The sequence below is a fragment of the Rana temporaria genome, chromosome 3 (assembly GCF_905171775.1).
Source record: "Rana temporaria chromosome 3, aRanTem1.1, whole genome shotgun sequence".
In the NCBI taxonomy this organism is placed as follows: domain Eukaryota; kingdom Metazoa; phylum Chordata; class Amphibia; order Anura; family Ranidae; genus Rana; species Rana temporaria.
In genome coordinates, this window is record NC_053491.1 from 350,208,921 (window position 1) to 350,225,638 (window position 16,718).

Genomic DNA, 16,718 nt, shown 5'->3' on the forward strand with positions numbered 1-16,718 from the left:
TCAGCAGACCGGGTAGAGTTGGTTGGGGGGGGATTGTCAGGTTCGGGGGTCAGGTCATCACATATGTCAATCTCCAGGCCCCTTCTCACTGCGAAGTTGTGTAGAATGCAACATGCACCGATGATCTGGCACACAAAGTCTGGGCAATACAACAGGGTACCCCCAGACTTATCCAGGCATCGGAAACGTGACTTCAGGAGGCCAAATGTGCGTTCCACCACTCCACGGGTACTTATGTGTGCAGCATTGTATCTTTCCTCTCCTGGGGTTTGGGGGTTCCGGTATGGAGTCATAAGATGGGGTCCCAGTGCATATGCAGAGTCACCTGGAAGGGAAAAGACAGGAGGATGTTAGTCATGCATGTGCCCCTCGTGATGTCTGCATCATGGGGGGGGGGACAGTCATACCTGACACCCATGTCACTCACCAACCAGCCAGCTGTCCCCATACACGTTCTGTTCCAATTCTCTGGAGATGTTGCTGTGACGGAATATATAGCTGTCATGGCTGGATCCTGGGAATTTGGCACAGACGTGCCATATGAGGCATTTGGCATCCACTATCACCTGTACATTGATTGAATTCCAGTGCTTCCTATTTCGGTACATGTGCTCTGTCTCATGGGGGGGTTGTAGTGCCACATGGGTGCAATCAATTGCCCTGATGGTGCTTGGGAATCCAGCAATTTGGAAAAAATCGGTCATTGTGTCCATTCGCCCTATCTCCCTCATTTGCATCTTTGCCTATCAAAACAGCAGCGTGTCTAGCGTAATTTGCGCGCGAAGAAGCGCCGGTGTAATTATTTTAGGTAGGATGGAAAAACCTGGATTTCAGGCGTAACTCATTTTAAGGATCAGGCGCAAAGATACGCGCGGTGCAAATTTAAATTACGCCGCTTATCTCGAGTTAAGTCGGCACATCTGCTTTGTGGATCAGGCCCATAGTGCTTATATATGTGGTACTAATACCCACCGTATTGAGAAATTTAGAAGAACGAGGTTGATGATTCTTTCAATTCTATGGTTTACATAGACCACAATCTATAAATAATCCTGTCCAGAAGAATCAGATACATGATAGATGATAATGAAAAAAAAAATGTACAAATGTATAGCTGTAGAACAATAATCAATGTCCACCTAGACCTGCACATCAACTCATATTGAAAGCATTTATTGGTGTGTTACTTCTGTATAGTTGGATAATTTTGGTGATTCCATTTCAGAACCATTCGTGATTTGCAATTTTTCGGAAGAAATGATTCACCCCCATGAAGCATTTGACCATCATAACCCTAGAAATACGCTTCCTTCTCAACCTGCGCCCAATTCCAGCGAAGACGGTAATTTGTCTATTGATTGTGTGGAAAATCTTCAAAGCATCCACTAGATGGCAACACATGATTCAATTAAATTGTATAGGTACAGAGACGCTGATTCTGCATTTCATCTGTAGAGGGAGCGTTCATGTTTTTGTTATTGTCTGTGTCCCTGCTATCTATATTCGTCTTAGGAACCATTTTTACTAGGAAAGAAAGTGATGGGAAATTTAAAATGTTTACAGTTGTTATTAGAATAAGAGGTGAGGGTACATCTTCTACCTGTTCCAGTGACAAGTAACTATCTAAAGGAGGAATTACCCTCACTTTGTAGAGATTTCCTCTCACTTCCTGTTGCATCTCAGGATGACAGGAAGTAAAGAAAAATCTTCCCAACGGCACACAGATAGAAAAAAAATAAGCTGATTGAACCATTACCTTATGCATGCAAAGCTAAACAGATGTCAATCCACGAAATGACATGACACAGTGCATGTTGAAATCACACAAAACCACATAATTCTTTACAAGGCAAACCCAGAATCTGGCTTTTCCCACTGATTCCCATCAGTGCTTATAAGTTTAATCTGTCAATAAAAAAAGAGATTGTTTACTGTTGTAGACTTTGTTCCAGTTTACCATGCTTAATATACAGACAGTTCTAATGTGTGTGTATATATATTTTTTTTCCAGGTAACTCAGACCTCTTCTCAGGGAATATGGAAACAATGGAGAAAAAGGTAATCATTAAGTGGACCTATCACTTTTTCATGTTCATAGTGAAATGACTGGCCTCAGGTGATACATAGAGATGCAACACCCCTCCACACAGCACCTAGGGAAAAATGCACAGCTGAGGCTGTCAATCACAATAGCAGTGAGTCACGCACATAGCAAAGGAATTAGACAACTAAGAGAAATTACACTTAGTGCTTTGGATTGAGGCAAGTACATACTAGAAGGATGTGCTTTGTTCATTTTTCACATCAGAGATTTACAACCACTTTAAGTGTGGTATAATGGGCTGAAATCGCACTGCAAAGAATTGCATGCGATGTGAACAGAAATAGGGGGGGGGGGGTGATTCCTGTTCGAATGGCATGCGATTTCCCCCCACCACTCCTGTGTGTGTAAACCCAGTATAGAAAGGGAGGCATCATCTATTGCAGGAATGGGCAGTTTATTAAAATGTTTATAATAACACACATTAAAGTACATATCTTGTCAAATCCAACTCTGCATAGTGTCCCTATCCTGCCAATGATAGAAAACCATGACCGCTGGAGGAATAGCAGGTGTAGGGACCTGCTGATCTTTCAGGAGAAAGGCAGAATAGTGGTCCGCCTATGCAAACAAGGCAGACTGCCGTTTTGCGAGAGGGGAATTTGCTGATTCTGTGTTCCTGCTAAGGAAAACAGATCTTTACATTCCCACAATCAAAGCACAACATCCTAGGGAACACAGTTTACCCTTTGATTGCCCCTTATGTTAACCCATTCCCTGCCAGTGTCATTAGTACAGTAGCAGTGCATATTTTCTTAAGCACTGATCACTGTATTGGTGTCACTGGTCCCCAAAAAGTGGCAAAAGTGGCAGTTAGGTGCCCAATTTGTCCGCCGCAAAGTCGCAGTCCCGCTGTGTTGCTGATCACTGCAATTACTAGTAAAAATTAGAATACATATAAATATACCCTAGTTTGTAGACGCTATAACTTTTGCGCAAACCAATCAATATACACGTATTGGGATTTTTATTTTTACCAAAAACATGTAGCAGAATACATATTGACCTAAATTGATGAAGAAATTCAATTTTTTTTATTGGGAATGTTTTATAGCAGAACGTAAAAAAATATATTTTTTCCCAAAATTGTTAGGGCTCTATCACATGGACGGCCCGTTCTCCGCCTGCCAGTTGCTTAGGCGAACCTGAACGGGCGCTCCGTGCTCCTCTATGGAGCCGCGGATGTCAGCGCTGACATGCCCGCTGACATCTGACCCGCTCCGATCCGCCAAAGTGTGACGGAGGAAAAACCTACTTTTCCATCTGTCTGGCGGATCGGATCGGGTGAACACGGACAGACGGTCCGTGTTCATCCGATCCCCCCATAGGGGAGAGCGGAGAAAAGACAGGCTCAGCGGGGATCAACGGAGCGATCCCCGCTGAGCAAGCGGAGGTTCACGGGGCGGATCAATACTGATCTGCCTCGCGTGAAAGGGGCCTTAGTCTTTTTTTGTATATAGCGCAAAAAATAAAACCGCAGAGGTGATCAAATACCACCAAAAGAAAGCTGTATTAGTGGGGAAAAAAAGGACACATTTTATTTGGGTACATCGTCACATGAACACACAATTGTCAGTTAAAGTAGCGCAGTGCCGTATCGCAAAAATTGCCCTGGTTGTGAAGGGCGGTAAACCTTCCCGAGCTGGAGTGGTTAAATTGCTATAGACTCAGATATACAGTAAAGCATTATTTTTTAGTTGAATGTTCCATGTTTTTACCTGGAGGTAACTTCATGTGGGGATAATGGGACCTTAAGCCATTATTAGACATTATGCCCTTTGTTTATAAATACAGTAAAACCTTGGATTGCGAGCATAATTCGTTCCAGAAACATGCTTGTAATCCAAAGCACTTGTATATCAAAGCATTTTTTTTTACAGGGTATAAAAAAGAAGAGAGGCACCTCTAAGTGTAGAAATACGTTGCTAAATGTTGTGCCTTCATTAAATGTAACCATATTGCTACACTGAGGCCTCGTACACACGACAGAGAAACTCGACGTGCTTGGCACGTCGAGTTCCTCGTCTCGTTTTGGGATGAAGCCGCCGAAGAGCTCGGCGGGCCGCCTTCTCCTATAGAACAACGCGGCCAACGAGAAAATAGAGAACATGTTCTCTATTTTCTCGTCGAGCTCCTCGGCGGCTCCATCGAGCCAAAACTGTACAGACGACAGAGATTCTCGGCAGAATCCGGGTTTTGACCGAGTTTCTCGGCGAATTCTGCCGAGAATCTCTGTCGTGTGTACGAGGCCTTAGAGGCTCCTCTCTTCTTTTTTATACTCAGTTGTGACATGACGCTACTCTTATATCAAGACATCGCTTGTATATCAAGGCAAAATTTATTAAAACATTTTGCTTGTCTTGTAAAACGCTCTCAAACCAAGTTACTCTCAAACCAAGGTTTTACTGTATTCAGGAGCCTAGGCTATGCGTTTCACCACATTTGTTCAGACAACAAGGGGACAGCAACATAGGAGAAGGCAAGTTACATTTTAACGGGTTTGTAGCTGGTAAGCTAGAGTTGCTAGTGTGCCATGGACCTATGTATTCTTGTAGCAACTCAAATTCTTTATGTTCTTAAAACCTTTCTAATTTTGGCTGCACTGTTCTGACACATCTTTTTCTCACAGGAAAGTAGTCTGACTCTCCATATGATCATCACTGCCGTTTGTATATCATTAATCGTAATAGTTGTGGTTTTCCTGCTCATTCTAAAGTTCAGAGGTAAGTGCTACCATAGCTTATACATTGCAAAGGCCATCAGTACTCAAGTGCTATAAACATATATGTAGCTGTTTTTCTAATTCAGTTAACTGAGCAAAGGCTTATTTAATGAGAACCTGTCTACCAGTAGGTCAGGTTGCACTTTCTGCCCCTGTAGGTCAACTGTTTTGTGCCACCACCCCCTTTCCCCCAAAAATCCCAGTTAAATTGTGAATTTTAGTATCACATTTACAAAATCAGACCAGTGGTATACAAAGTCAATAATTGGCCCCTGTGCGAAAAGAATTTTGAGTCTCTGACTGGCCAACTACAAACTCGTATTCACTGTGCATTGGATAGATAGCAACCATACAAAAGACCACTCTGAGCAAAAGGGTAAAGCCCCCGGATTGAGTGAAAAAAGTGAAAATAAGCAATCGCAAACAAGGTTTGTTCAGATAGGTAGCATGGTGATACCAAGGACTATTGCATGGCTCTAGTAGGCATATGGGTTACTGCCAGTGAACATTCCTGTCACTTCTAATACAAATAACATCAAGAAGAAATGGTTGAAGCAGTCTGCTTGTATAAGGTTTGGTTAGGTAGGGGGTGATGAAGATGCATGCTGCCCAACAAGACTTCAATTTTAAAAACCAGAAGCACAGTTAGGACATCATAAGGAACCATGAAAAATGCACCCCTATTTCCTGCCCTAGGAATGTGCAGTGACAAGGTCCACATGAAGGTCTCAAACTCACTTCTGAGCCTTTAAACTCCAGAGGGCCTTTGTGCAGCCGCATAGTCTGTACAAATAGGTTGTCTGGCCCTGGATCAGATGTCCTAACTAGGGATGAGCTGAATGTACCTGGGTTCAGTTCATGGCGGGTTCAGTGAACACTATTAACTTTGTGTGTTGCATCCAAAGTAAATGGTAGCCGAATGTTAAAAAAACGTAGTGCCCATTTTTTAGGCTAATAGGCAACAGATTATCAAACAAATGAGATGGGGGTAGAGCACTGCCATGAGAAATGTGTACCAAAGCAAAAAAAAAATAATTAAGTTTGGCGGGGAACATTGTTTATTTTAATAGTCAACATTAAAATTGCACAATTCTGTAAATAACAAGCCAGAGAATGCTCTTAACCTGCCCACAAATTGGCACATATGTACCCTGTATACATCCTACTACAGAAAAACTGCCATTTACACAAAAGAAAGAAAGACATTTAAGTAAATTACAGTACCCAGCCTCTTACTTCTGTTGTAAACAAAGGAGAATTTCCTTCATCTATATCATACCCTTAGCCTAGATAAAGGTCTAATATATATTTCTATGGGGGACCCCCACATATAAAAAAAATAAAACAGCATGGGGTTCCCCCTAAAAATACATACCAGACCCCGGAACCTTATCAGTGATGAGAGTCCAAACTTGAGGGCAGGGCGGAAAAAATGGCATGGGCCCCCCAAATTCTACAGTAGCTAAACATCATAAATAGTAGTGTATTTTTTTTCTATCATTACGTTTATGACGTTCGGCTGGCACTGAAAAAGCTTAATGTCTGGTGTTCAGCCAAGCGCCTGAACAAGGAAAGTTTATAATATATGGCAATAATTTATTGACAGTCATTAACATTATGTGTGATTGGAAGTATGCTGCCTCCAGATAAACTGCTGCCCTAGGCCAATGCCTATGTTGGCAATGCAAAACTCTGGCCCTGGTCAGAACTGACATATACCGTACATACTGCAATGCCTCCTTGGTTTCTAAACCACCATGGCTGTCATCCACATCTTTTTCTCAATACTTACTGAGTTACTGGGCTGGAAGGTGTATGTGATCAGGGGCTTCGGATCTGCGTATTTGAAATTGACAAAAGTTATTCTATCAGAGCTGCACATACATTATAAATATCAAGCTATATTTTAAACATGTGCTAAGCCTCCTTTAACCATGATGTCACAGCTGTTTTAGAGAATACCCACTGGGCCGGTGTGAAAATTAATGTTCCTACATCTTCATGATAGGAATAAAAGTAAATACATTTTACTCAATGGCTTTAAAATGCTAGCAAAATGATATATCTAAATGTTTACCTATTCCTGTTTCCTAATCCAGGTAAAGAAAGAGGACGCTATCTTTTTGGCTTTGACCCCAAGTAAGTATAAAGTTATTAGTTATAACTTTCAATAAAACGACATTACAAAAAAACATACAGTAGGTGTAGTGCTATACCTTAAAAACTAAAACTATGTGTAAAACCAAATAAAATGTTTTAGAAAATGATTTGTGTTATTATTTCATTCTTAAAATATTATAAAATGAACCTTCAATCCTTGCTGTTTCTTCAATTTATGTGCTAAGCCACAGATTATTGTTCCATGCTATCTGCAGAGTATTGCCCTTCAATCCACAATGTGTCTTTAATTTCTGTGCAAAACCATACAAATGTGCACAAATTTTGGGTCCATTCCCCTGAAGATGTCCTGAAGACGAAATGTATTGGTCGGGGCTTCATGATGTCACTTCCACTCTGTGAACCACACGACCATCTTAGAAATTAGGAAGCATTTGTTTAATAGTAAGAAAGGCAACCCTGTTGTGATTTTATGTGAGTACATATATTGAAGTGTGCTGGAGATAGTAAATAAAAAAATCGCATTGCATGAGTGTTCACACCTATGCGATCCAATTATGCAAAACATGCTGCGCTTTGCAAGCCGATTGTCGGTTGTCGTTGACTTAACATACACTGCGCAATCAGTTCGCATTAACAGGTTTGCGATTTAGATGCGGTGCGAATTTGCAGCGAATTCACTGTGAATTTGCGCAGGATCTAGTGTGAACTGAGCCTAAGTCCCCATACACACGATAGAATCCATCCGCTGAAAAATCCCAGCGAATGGGTTTCAGCGGATAGATCCTATGGTGTGTACACGCCAGCGGATCTGTTTCCGCGGATATTTATCCCCTGGGATGGATTTCCAGCGGATAAATATTTGATGACATGCTATCAAATCTATCCGCTGGAATCCATCCCAACGGATGGATACGCTGGTCTGTACAGACTCACCGGATCCATCCGTCCGAAGGGATCCCCCGCATGCGTCGTAATGATTCGACGCATGCGTGGAATTCCTTATATGACAGCGTCACGCACGTCGCCGCGTCATAATCGCGGCGACGGCGCGACACGTCATCACCAGAGGATTTCGGCGCGGATTTCGATTCGATGGTGAGTACACTCCATCGCATGGAAATCCGCGGAAATCCTCAAGAGGATTTATCCGTGGAAACGGTCCGCTGGACCGTATCCGCGGATAAATCCTCCCGTGTGTATGGGGCCTAAGAGTAAAACCCTATACACACTATCAGTTTTCCTGCAGGTTTTTCTCAAAACCATCTAATATGAGGTCAAAACTTAAGAGTTTCAATTCGTATGCAATCAGGCAGGCCCTTGCACTACATGGTTTTGGTAAACCTGATGAGAAAAACCTGCAGGAAAACTGATAGTGTGTATGGGGCTTTAGACTTTGCAGATAGTATGGAGCAATAATCTGTGGTTTTGCACAGAAATTGAAGACACGGTTTGAGAAGCAAAACTCTGCAGAAAGCATGGAGCAATACTGTGGTTTTGCACAACGGCATGGTTTAGCATTAAGACACAGTACAGACTGAAGGTTTATTTTACTTTATTTAAGAATTAAATAAAACAAACAAATCATATTTTTTTTTATTTTACACATGCTTTATGAATAGTTTTCAGGTATAGCACAGCACCTTTTTTCACTTGCACTGCACCTGCCTAGTCCACAATATTGTGTGCAGCAGCTGACCATATGATTGATTTTCCCTCTAAGCACAGAGACAAAAAGGACATACTATATAATGGAAAATACACAATGTTTTGTGTTTCGGGTCATTTCCAAATTGCATAATACTTCAATGTCAGCAGTCTCTACAGTTTTACATTACTTTACTATCATTTTTCAATGGCCATTAGAGGTGCTGTGCTGTTACAATCCATAATTAATAATGCGTTGTCAGGGTGAAGGTGGCCACAGTCAGGCAGTTGTCTTTTTGACAAAAGGCAATTTTAAGGCCTTTGGAACCAGCCTGGATATAGCTTGCAACATAACTAGCTAGTATTAAGGAAGAAACAATATCAAGCAAGTGGACATTGATGGTCAGACTTTAAGGCCAAGGAAGTATGGTTTTGTAAAAAAATATAATTTAATAGCATATAAATAAATTAAACAGAATATACATAAAATAAATAAGTTCAAGAAAAATTATCACAAATTCATCAACAGTAGATGACCACTGTACATTCCTCCGAAGTCGCCAACGCACGTTTCGCCGTGGGGCTTCTTCAGGGCGAGGATGAGGAATATAGAGTTAGCAGAGAGATAGAAACTTATCTGCAATGATACAGTGTGGCATATTAGTCAAACAAAAATATTAATCAAGATACAGAATTAAAATAAAATGAAAAATGAAAAAGTGTCATAGTGTGTATTTACATGGCTGGTGGTCCCTCGATGGGTGCATCCACGGGGCATATAAGATAAAGACGGAAATATACCGAGTCGGGAAGTAAGCTTTAGGTACAAGCTTCCAGGTATCGAAAATCTGGTTGACAAAAATATATATGTATATATATAGTAGTATTTCAACATAATATATATGAATTCTTATTTTAGCTGCTATCAACGCGCAGACACAGAATAGAAAATTATAATAACGATAGAGTAGATAATAGTAAAGATAAAGGATAAGACAGAACACTAAGAACCTACATATGTGTATATGCATGCACAAGCCTAATTGCACATACATGCACGCACACACATGAGAGAAAGAGGAAAAATAAAAAATAAAAAATAAAAATAAAAATAAAAATAAAAAGAGATGATGAAGTGAATATGTTAATTATAGTAAGTAATAAGGGGGAAAGGAGATCATGTGAACAAATACATTGGATATAGTTGCTACATAGTTACTGCAGTCTTAATAAAAAGACGAGACCAAACGGCCACCATAATCACCTTAGGTGAGTCGAAAGAGTCAAGACTGCAAGTCCAAGAGGTGGAAGATATGTACCACAGGAAAAGTTGATACTCGGACTGTAATAGTAAAAAAGTATATATAACAAAAAAAGCTATTAAACAGCCTTTAAGGACTAGCATTTATGATGGAAATAAGGAGTTAATCAAAAAATCCCAGGTTACCTATTTTTATGAAGTCCTGAGCACACTGGGACAGCAGATGGCAGTATAACAGCAATGTGGAGGGGCTTACATAAAGAAACCCTTTCTGTAGCAGCCTTTGTATGGGGCTTTTTATTACAGGCCTGTTGAAATGAAACAATATGTCTATTCAAAGGTCATTCTTGAGTGTGGTGAAATTAAAAGAACAAGTTTGGAGCAGAGGAAGTGACTTACCCTATAACTGATTGCAATGCGTCTGTGTCCCAGGGTGTACACGAGGTAACACAGCGCCATTGCATGAGCATCAGGTTTATATAGGCTGTGGGATCACATGGACGTATGACGTGATGACGTCATAGATACGCGCCGTTTCGATAGTGCGGCGCATAAATAAAAATCCCTTTGAGGCGGACTATTATGGCAAATCGCCCAAAACGGCCCACAAAGATCCAGGGCACAAATCAAAAATTCCACATGCCCAGACAGAAAACGCACAGGAATAGCCATCACGGCGCAAACACCCAATGAATATTAGGCACTCAGTGGTGAATTAAGATTTTTAGCATGGCTTAACTGTGATGATTAATATTAATGCTAGGGCTGCCATCTAGCGGTTATAATGGGGAAATCATCCCTAGTAGTAAACTAGATGAAAAAAGCCCCGTTAATGATCCATTGGGTATAGTATATAGTAGTGTGTTTAGTGTCACTAGTGTGAATGAAGAGACGGTGCACATGATATTTATAAATAGGAAAAGAAAACAAAAGGGAGAAAAGGGAAAAGAAAAATGGAAACTGTATCTACACATAGAAAGCAGCACATGTCAATTATCAAAAATGTTGACCAATACCACTGTCAACCAGATATCAAATAGGAGAGCCTGCAAGTTAGATGGTTATGTTATGAAGGGAATTAACCCTCACAGACCGACAATACTAGTCATACAGGCACCCGGTGCATCCACAGAGGGGCGTCTGAGCAAAAAACACACACAGAGACACATCCTCAATACATAGAATAGAAAAAATATATATATATACATAATGAATATACAGAGGTAAATATCTACAAATAAGTAGTTACAGAGTACTTCCTGTGTGGGTATGGAAATTCCATCCCAATGTATCAATATTAACATATCTTCAGATGTATAAGGTTAACAATAGCAAATGTAAAAAAGAAAAGAAAAAACCATTGTAATAGCTATAGCAAAAAGAGCAATTTGCTAACCCATAAATACCCTCGAATCACTATTAAGGTCAGCATTGATGAACAAGTTGGCCGACGGCCTGTAGCAATATTATCCTATCATGGGGATATATTAGAGGAAGAAGAATGATGATTAGTATAAGTGATATGAACACAAATATGTCTAAGAACACCTATTCTTTTTCGATCATAAATATTTTATTCCTCACGAAAAGGCGGAGACATGGTCAAGGAATTCAAATATTCAAGAACGGTTTGAAACTCAATGAGTCATTCAATCCTGGCCAGGAGTTCGCCTTGAGGCGATAGATCCATTGAGTCTCACGCTGTAGCACTTTCTGATCATAATTACCACCTCTAGGGTCCTCTGTAATATGGTCCAACACAGCAAACTGAACTGATGGAATTATATATTTGTGTGAAAAAGCGACATGGTGTCCCATGGTCTTGTTGAGCAGACCGTTAGTAATATAATACATGTGATCTTTCACCCGTTTCCAAAATGGGCGGATGGTTTTGCCTATATAAAAGCAGCCGCATGAACAAAAAATAATGTATACCACCCCATGTGTTTGGCATGTGACATGTTTATATAGTCTATGTGTTCCACCGTTGGGGAGGTGGATGGTATGACCTTCTTTCATAAGGTGGCAAAAATTACATTGACCGCACCTAAACAGGCCCGGTGTCTCTGGGGTGCTTGTTGAAGGTTTATAGTAGTTACTTTTCACTAGGCGATCCCTGATTGACGTAGACCGTCTAAAGGTGATACTAGGATTTTTGTCCACATATTTAGATAATGTTAGATCCGTGGTGATAAGGTGCCAATGTTTCTGTAATAGCTGGCGGATTTGGGTGTGTTGATCCGAAAATGTAGTGATAAATCGCGTAACAGTACTATCGGATATTTTTTTGTTACTTTTGATAAGTGTGCTAGCTCTTTCTCGTCCGGCCGCTCGATTATATGCCTTTTTGAGGCAGGATTTACTGTATCCTCTCATAATAAGTCTGGTATAGAGTTTGTCTGATTCAAGTTTGAAACCATTATCGTCTGAACAGTTGCGTCGCAACCGAAGGTACTGACTGTAGGGTATGGATCGTAATAGTGGAGCGGGATGAGCACTTGCTGCGTGTAAAAGGGTATTACCCGCCGTGGGTTTGCGGTAAAGAGATGTTTGAATGCCATTGGATTCATCGACATATATCAAGATGTCCAAAAATGCAATAGCAGAGTTACTGTAGTTCATCGTAAATTTTAAGTTAAACTCATTACGGTTCAGGAATTTCATGAATGCATGTAAGTCATCTACTGTACCCGTCCAGAACATCAGTACATCATCGATGTATCTAAACCAGCTTAAAATAAACGACAAAAAGTACAGATTAGACTCAGATGAAAAAAGTTTTCGCTCCCACCCCCCCAGGTACAGGTTCGCGTAGCTAGGGGCACAAGAGGTGCCCATAGCGACGCCCTGTACCTGGAGGAGGTGGGACCCATCAAAAGAAAATACATTTTTAGTGAGGATGTGGGAGAGACATTTAAGCACAAAGCAGTTAAGTTTATCCATTTTAGGTCCTTTCTCAACAAGGAAACCAGAGACCATTTCCAGTCCCTTTTTATGGGGTATTGAGGAGTAGAGGGCTTCCACATCTATTGACACCAAAAGGCATCCAATAGGTACTGCAAGTCCGTCAATGGTCCTGAGTAGGTCCGGTGTATCCTGGATATAGGATGGTAAGGAGGTTACGTGGGGCCTAAGGTATTGGTCAATGAATATGCTAGCTCTTTCGGTTTTGGAGCCAACCCCAGATATTATAGGGCGGCCTGGAGGTTGTATTAAGTTTTTGTGTGTTTTTGGGAGGGCATAAAAAGTTGGAATTCTGGGATGGGGAACTTGAATGCCATCAAAGATAGCTTTAGTAATTGACCCATCAAAGAGTGCTAGTTGGATTAGATCATCAAATTGTTGATTGAATTTAGTAATAATTTCTTTGTTAATAGGTAAATACCAGGTGCGGTTTTTTAGGATGTCCCAACACATATTCCTGTATTGTAGGTCATCCATTATAACCACATTTCCGCCTTTGTCCGACGGTTTAACAATTATTTCAGAATTTTTGCTAAGTGTGTCTAAAGCTAGTTCATGTTTGGCAACAAATTTAGAGTTTGTATGTTTGACCAGGGAAAGTAGTTCTACCTCTTTTATTGTCTGGATGAGAAACGCCCAGATATTGGAGTTTGTATGGAGGGAGGGGAAGTTGAGAGATTTTTTCTTTACTGCTTTTTCCAATATTTCTAGGTCCTGCTTGTACATAGAAAGCTGCATTCTCTCTCCCCTCACTTCATATGTCTCAGATACAATCTCCTGTTCTGGAGGGACATCGTTCTCATCCAGTAAAGAAATGAGGGTTTTAAGAGCTCGAAAGTCGGCAACTGTGAAGTTTTTCCAGATCTCCTGGTTGACGACTTCGGCCAATTTCTCTTTTCTTTCCCTGTCATACATAAATTTCAATGTGAGTTTTCGTGCAAACAAATATAGGTCTTTAATGAGGTTAAATTTATTTGTTACGCTATTTGGACAAAAATTTAGACCTAGGCCGAGGAGTTCCTCCTCGGGTTGGTCCAGAGCAAATTTAGATAGGTTAATCACTTCAAGTTTAGGTGCATCGTTGGTTACTACCGGTGGTCTAGAAAGGGTAAGAAAGGGTGCTCTCTGGGCATTCAAATCAGGAGTAACCTCGTGTCTATTCTGAGTAATCTTGGTTATTGGTCCAAAATAATGATCTATCTGTCATTTTTTGGTAGTGTCTTTTGATATTGCACCTGACAGATTTATATTGTGGGATCTGGCTAGTGTTTGTGCCGAATCTAAGATGTTTTGACGTAGGGTCGGGTCCATTCTAGGAATGAGAGAAGAGAGACAGCTGGAATTCTCAGATGAGACACCCGATGAAGAGGCGGGAAACATAGGCGTCAAGTTGGTTATAGATGGGAGTTGACTAGATATAGTAGCCTCCACTGAATTACTTACACTTTGTACATCATCAGTGTCCGTAATTCGTTTTTTCATAAGTGCGCCGTTTAAGTACCCACCACCTTGTTGTGTCCTCTTTCTGTTATTACGTCCTTGTCGTTGGCCTCTCTCGCCAGTCTTCGAACTCTGTGAAACATGAGAGTTAGTAGAAGAATCAGAATCAGTTTTATCTTTATTATTGACTGTTCTTCTCTTTTCTCTAAAAGGGCCAGGGTTCCTACGTCCTATTTTCGGGCCATTCATAACTGGCCAGGAATATGCATAGAGACCGGCAAATGCCATTTTGTCTCGTGCTAATTTCTCTTCTTTTTTAACCAATAATTCTTTAGTAAAACTTTGAATGTTTTCTTTTAGTCGCGCATCATATGTTGCAAAACCTTCCTTATTGAGAGTAGTAATGTTATCATCGTAGATTCTTTTAATTTCGCAATCTACTACTTTTAGTTCTTTCATGTAATATTCAACCATCAGTTCCATCATTTTTTTCGAGCAGACTAAAAGGTTTTGTTCCCATCTGGTCTTAAATTCTGTATCAATAGACCAGATATTGGGAAAAACCTGTACCCGTAAGCCTTTAGGGTTCATATTTTCAGTAATATATTGCTCGAAATATCTGATGTGCCAAAAAAGGCTAGATTTTCTCTCGAAGGTTTGAAGCAACTTATGATAGACAATCTCGAATTCGACCTCAGAGTTCGCATTAGCAGAACACGTCTTCTGAATGTCTAGCATAAATCCTTCCCAATTGTTCCCTGTAAAGTCAGCCATCAGTGTCACCCTGCTAACTTGTCAAGCAAAAAAAGGGGATTATATAGGAAAATTTCTTTTTTGATTAAAGGTTATTGTAAAACCGAAAAAATAAAGGGAGATTAATTATTACACTGAAGAGAGAGGGGGGTGGTAGCCTCAAGAACAGAGGACTTAAAACACCCCTGAGTGCGAAAAGACAATAGGTGTTTGCCACCTGATATATATGTAATGATTCAAGAGGGGGGAGGGGTTGGTTAAAGAAACTGGGGAAAGAGTAGAAAAGCGAGAAGAAGAAAGGAGAAAAGAAAAAAATAGGAAGAAAGAAAGGAAGAAAAGAGAAAGAAAAAAAAAAAAAAAAAAAAAAGGGGGGGGGACGTAGGGGGAGAGAAAAGAGAATTAAAGTGGAAACACAAGGATAGCACTCACATGGGCCACATCTGTAATAATATTAAGGAAGAAACAATATCAAGCAAGTGGACATTGATGGTCAGACTTTAAGGCCAAGGAAGTATGGTTTTGTAAAAAAATATAATTTAATAGCATATAAATAAATTAAACAGAATATACATAAAATAAATAAGTTCAAGAAAAATTATCACAAATTCATCAACAGTAGATGACCACTGTACATTCCTCCGAAGTCGCCAACGCACGTTTCGCCGTGGGGCTTCTTCAGGGCGAGGATGAGGAATATAGAGTTAGCAGAGAGATAGAAACTTATCTGCAATGATACAGTGTGGCATATTAGTCAAACAAAAATATTAATCAAGATACAGAATTAAAATAAAATGAAAAATGAAAAAGTGTCATAGTGTGTATTTACATGGCTGGTGGTCCCTCGATGGGTGCATCCACGGGGCATATAAGATAAAGACGGAAATATACCGAGTCGGGAAGTAAGCTTTAGGTACAAGCTTCCAGGTATCGAAAATCTGGTTGACAAAAATATATATGTATATATATAGTAGTATTTCAACATAATATATATGAATTCTTATTTTAGCTGCTATCAACGCGCAGACACAGAATAGAAAATTATAATAACGATAGAGTAGATAATAGTAAAGATAAAGGATAAGACAGAACACTAAGAACCTACATATGTGTATATGCATGCACAAGCCTAATTGCACATACATGCACGCACACACATGAGAGAAAGAGGAAAAAGAAAAAATAAAAAATAAAAATAAAAATAAAAATAAAAAGAGATGATGAAGTGAATATGTTAATTATAGTAAGTAATAAGGGGGAAAGGAGATCATGTGAACAAATACATTGGATATAGTTGCTACATAGTTACTGCAGTCTTAATAAAAAGACGAGACCAAACGGCCACCATAATCACCTTAGGTGAGTCGAAAGAGTCAAGACTGCAAGTCCAAGAGGTGGAAGATATGTACCACAGGAAAAGTTGATACTCGGACTGTAATAGTAAAAAAGTATATATAACAAAAAAAGCTATTAAACAGCCTTTAAGGACTAGCATTTATGATGGAAATAAGGAGTTAATCAAAAAATCCCAGGTTACCTATTTTTATGAAGTCCTGAGCACACTGGGACAGCAGATGGCAGTATAACAGCAATGTGGAGGGGCTTACATAAAGAAACCCTTTCTGTAGCAGCCTTTGTATGGGGCTTTTTATTACAGGCCTGTTGAAATGAAACAATATGTCTATTCAAAGGTCATTCTTGAGTGTGGTGAAATT

The 16,718-nt window shown here is 40.0% G+C and overlaps 1 protein-coding gene across 1 annotated transcript in view; it reads left to right on the forward strand.

The window, feature by feature from the left end:
• The window catches only part of LOC120932639 (hepatitis A virus cellular receptor 1 homolog), an 81,769-nt gene that overhangs the window by 61,864 nt on the left and 3,187 nt on the right, over positions 1-16,718 (forward strand). Inside the window, exons 4-7 of the mRNA XM_040345167.1 lie at positions 1,226-1,342; positions 2,012-2,058; positions 4,731-4,824; positions 6,923-6,962. Coding sequence (XP_040201101.1) covers positions 1,226-1,342; positions 2,012-2,058; positions 4,731-4,824; positions 6,923-6,962 — 298 coding nt within the window. The remainder of the gene's footprint in view (positions 1-1,225; positions 1,343-2,011; positions 2,059-4,730; positions 4,825-6,922; positions 6,963-16,718) is intronic.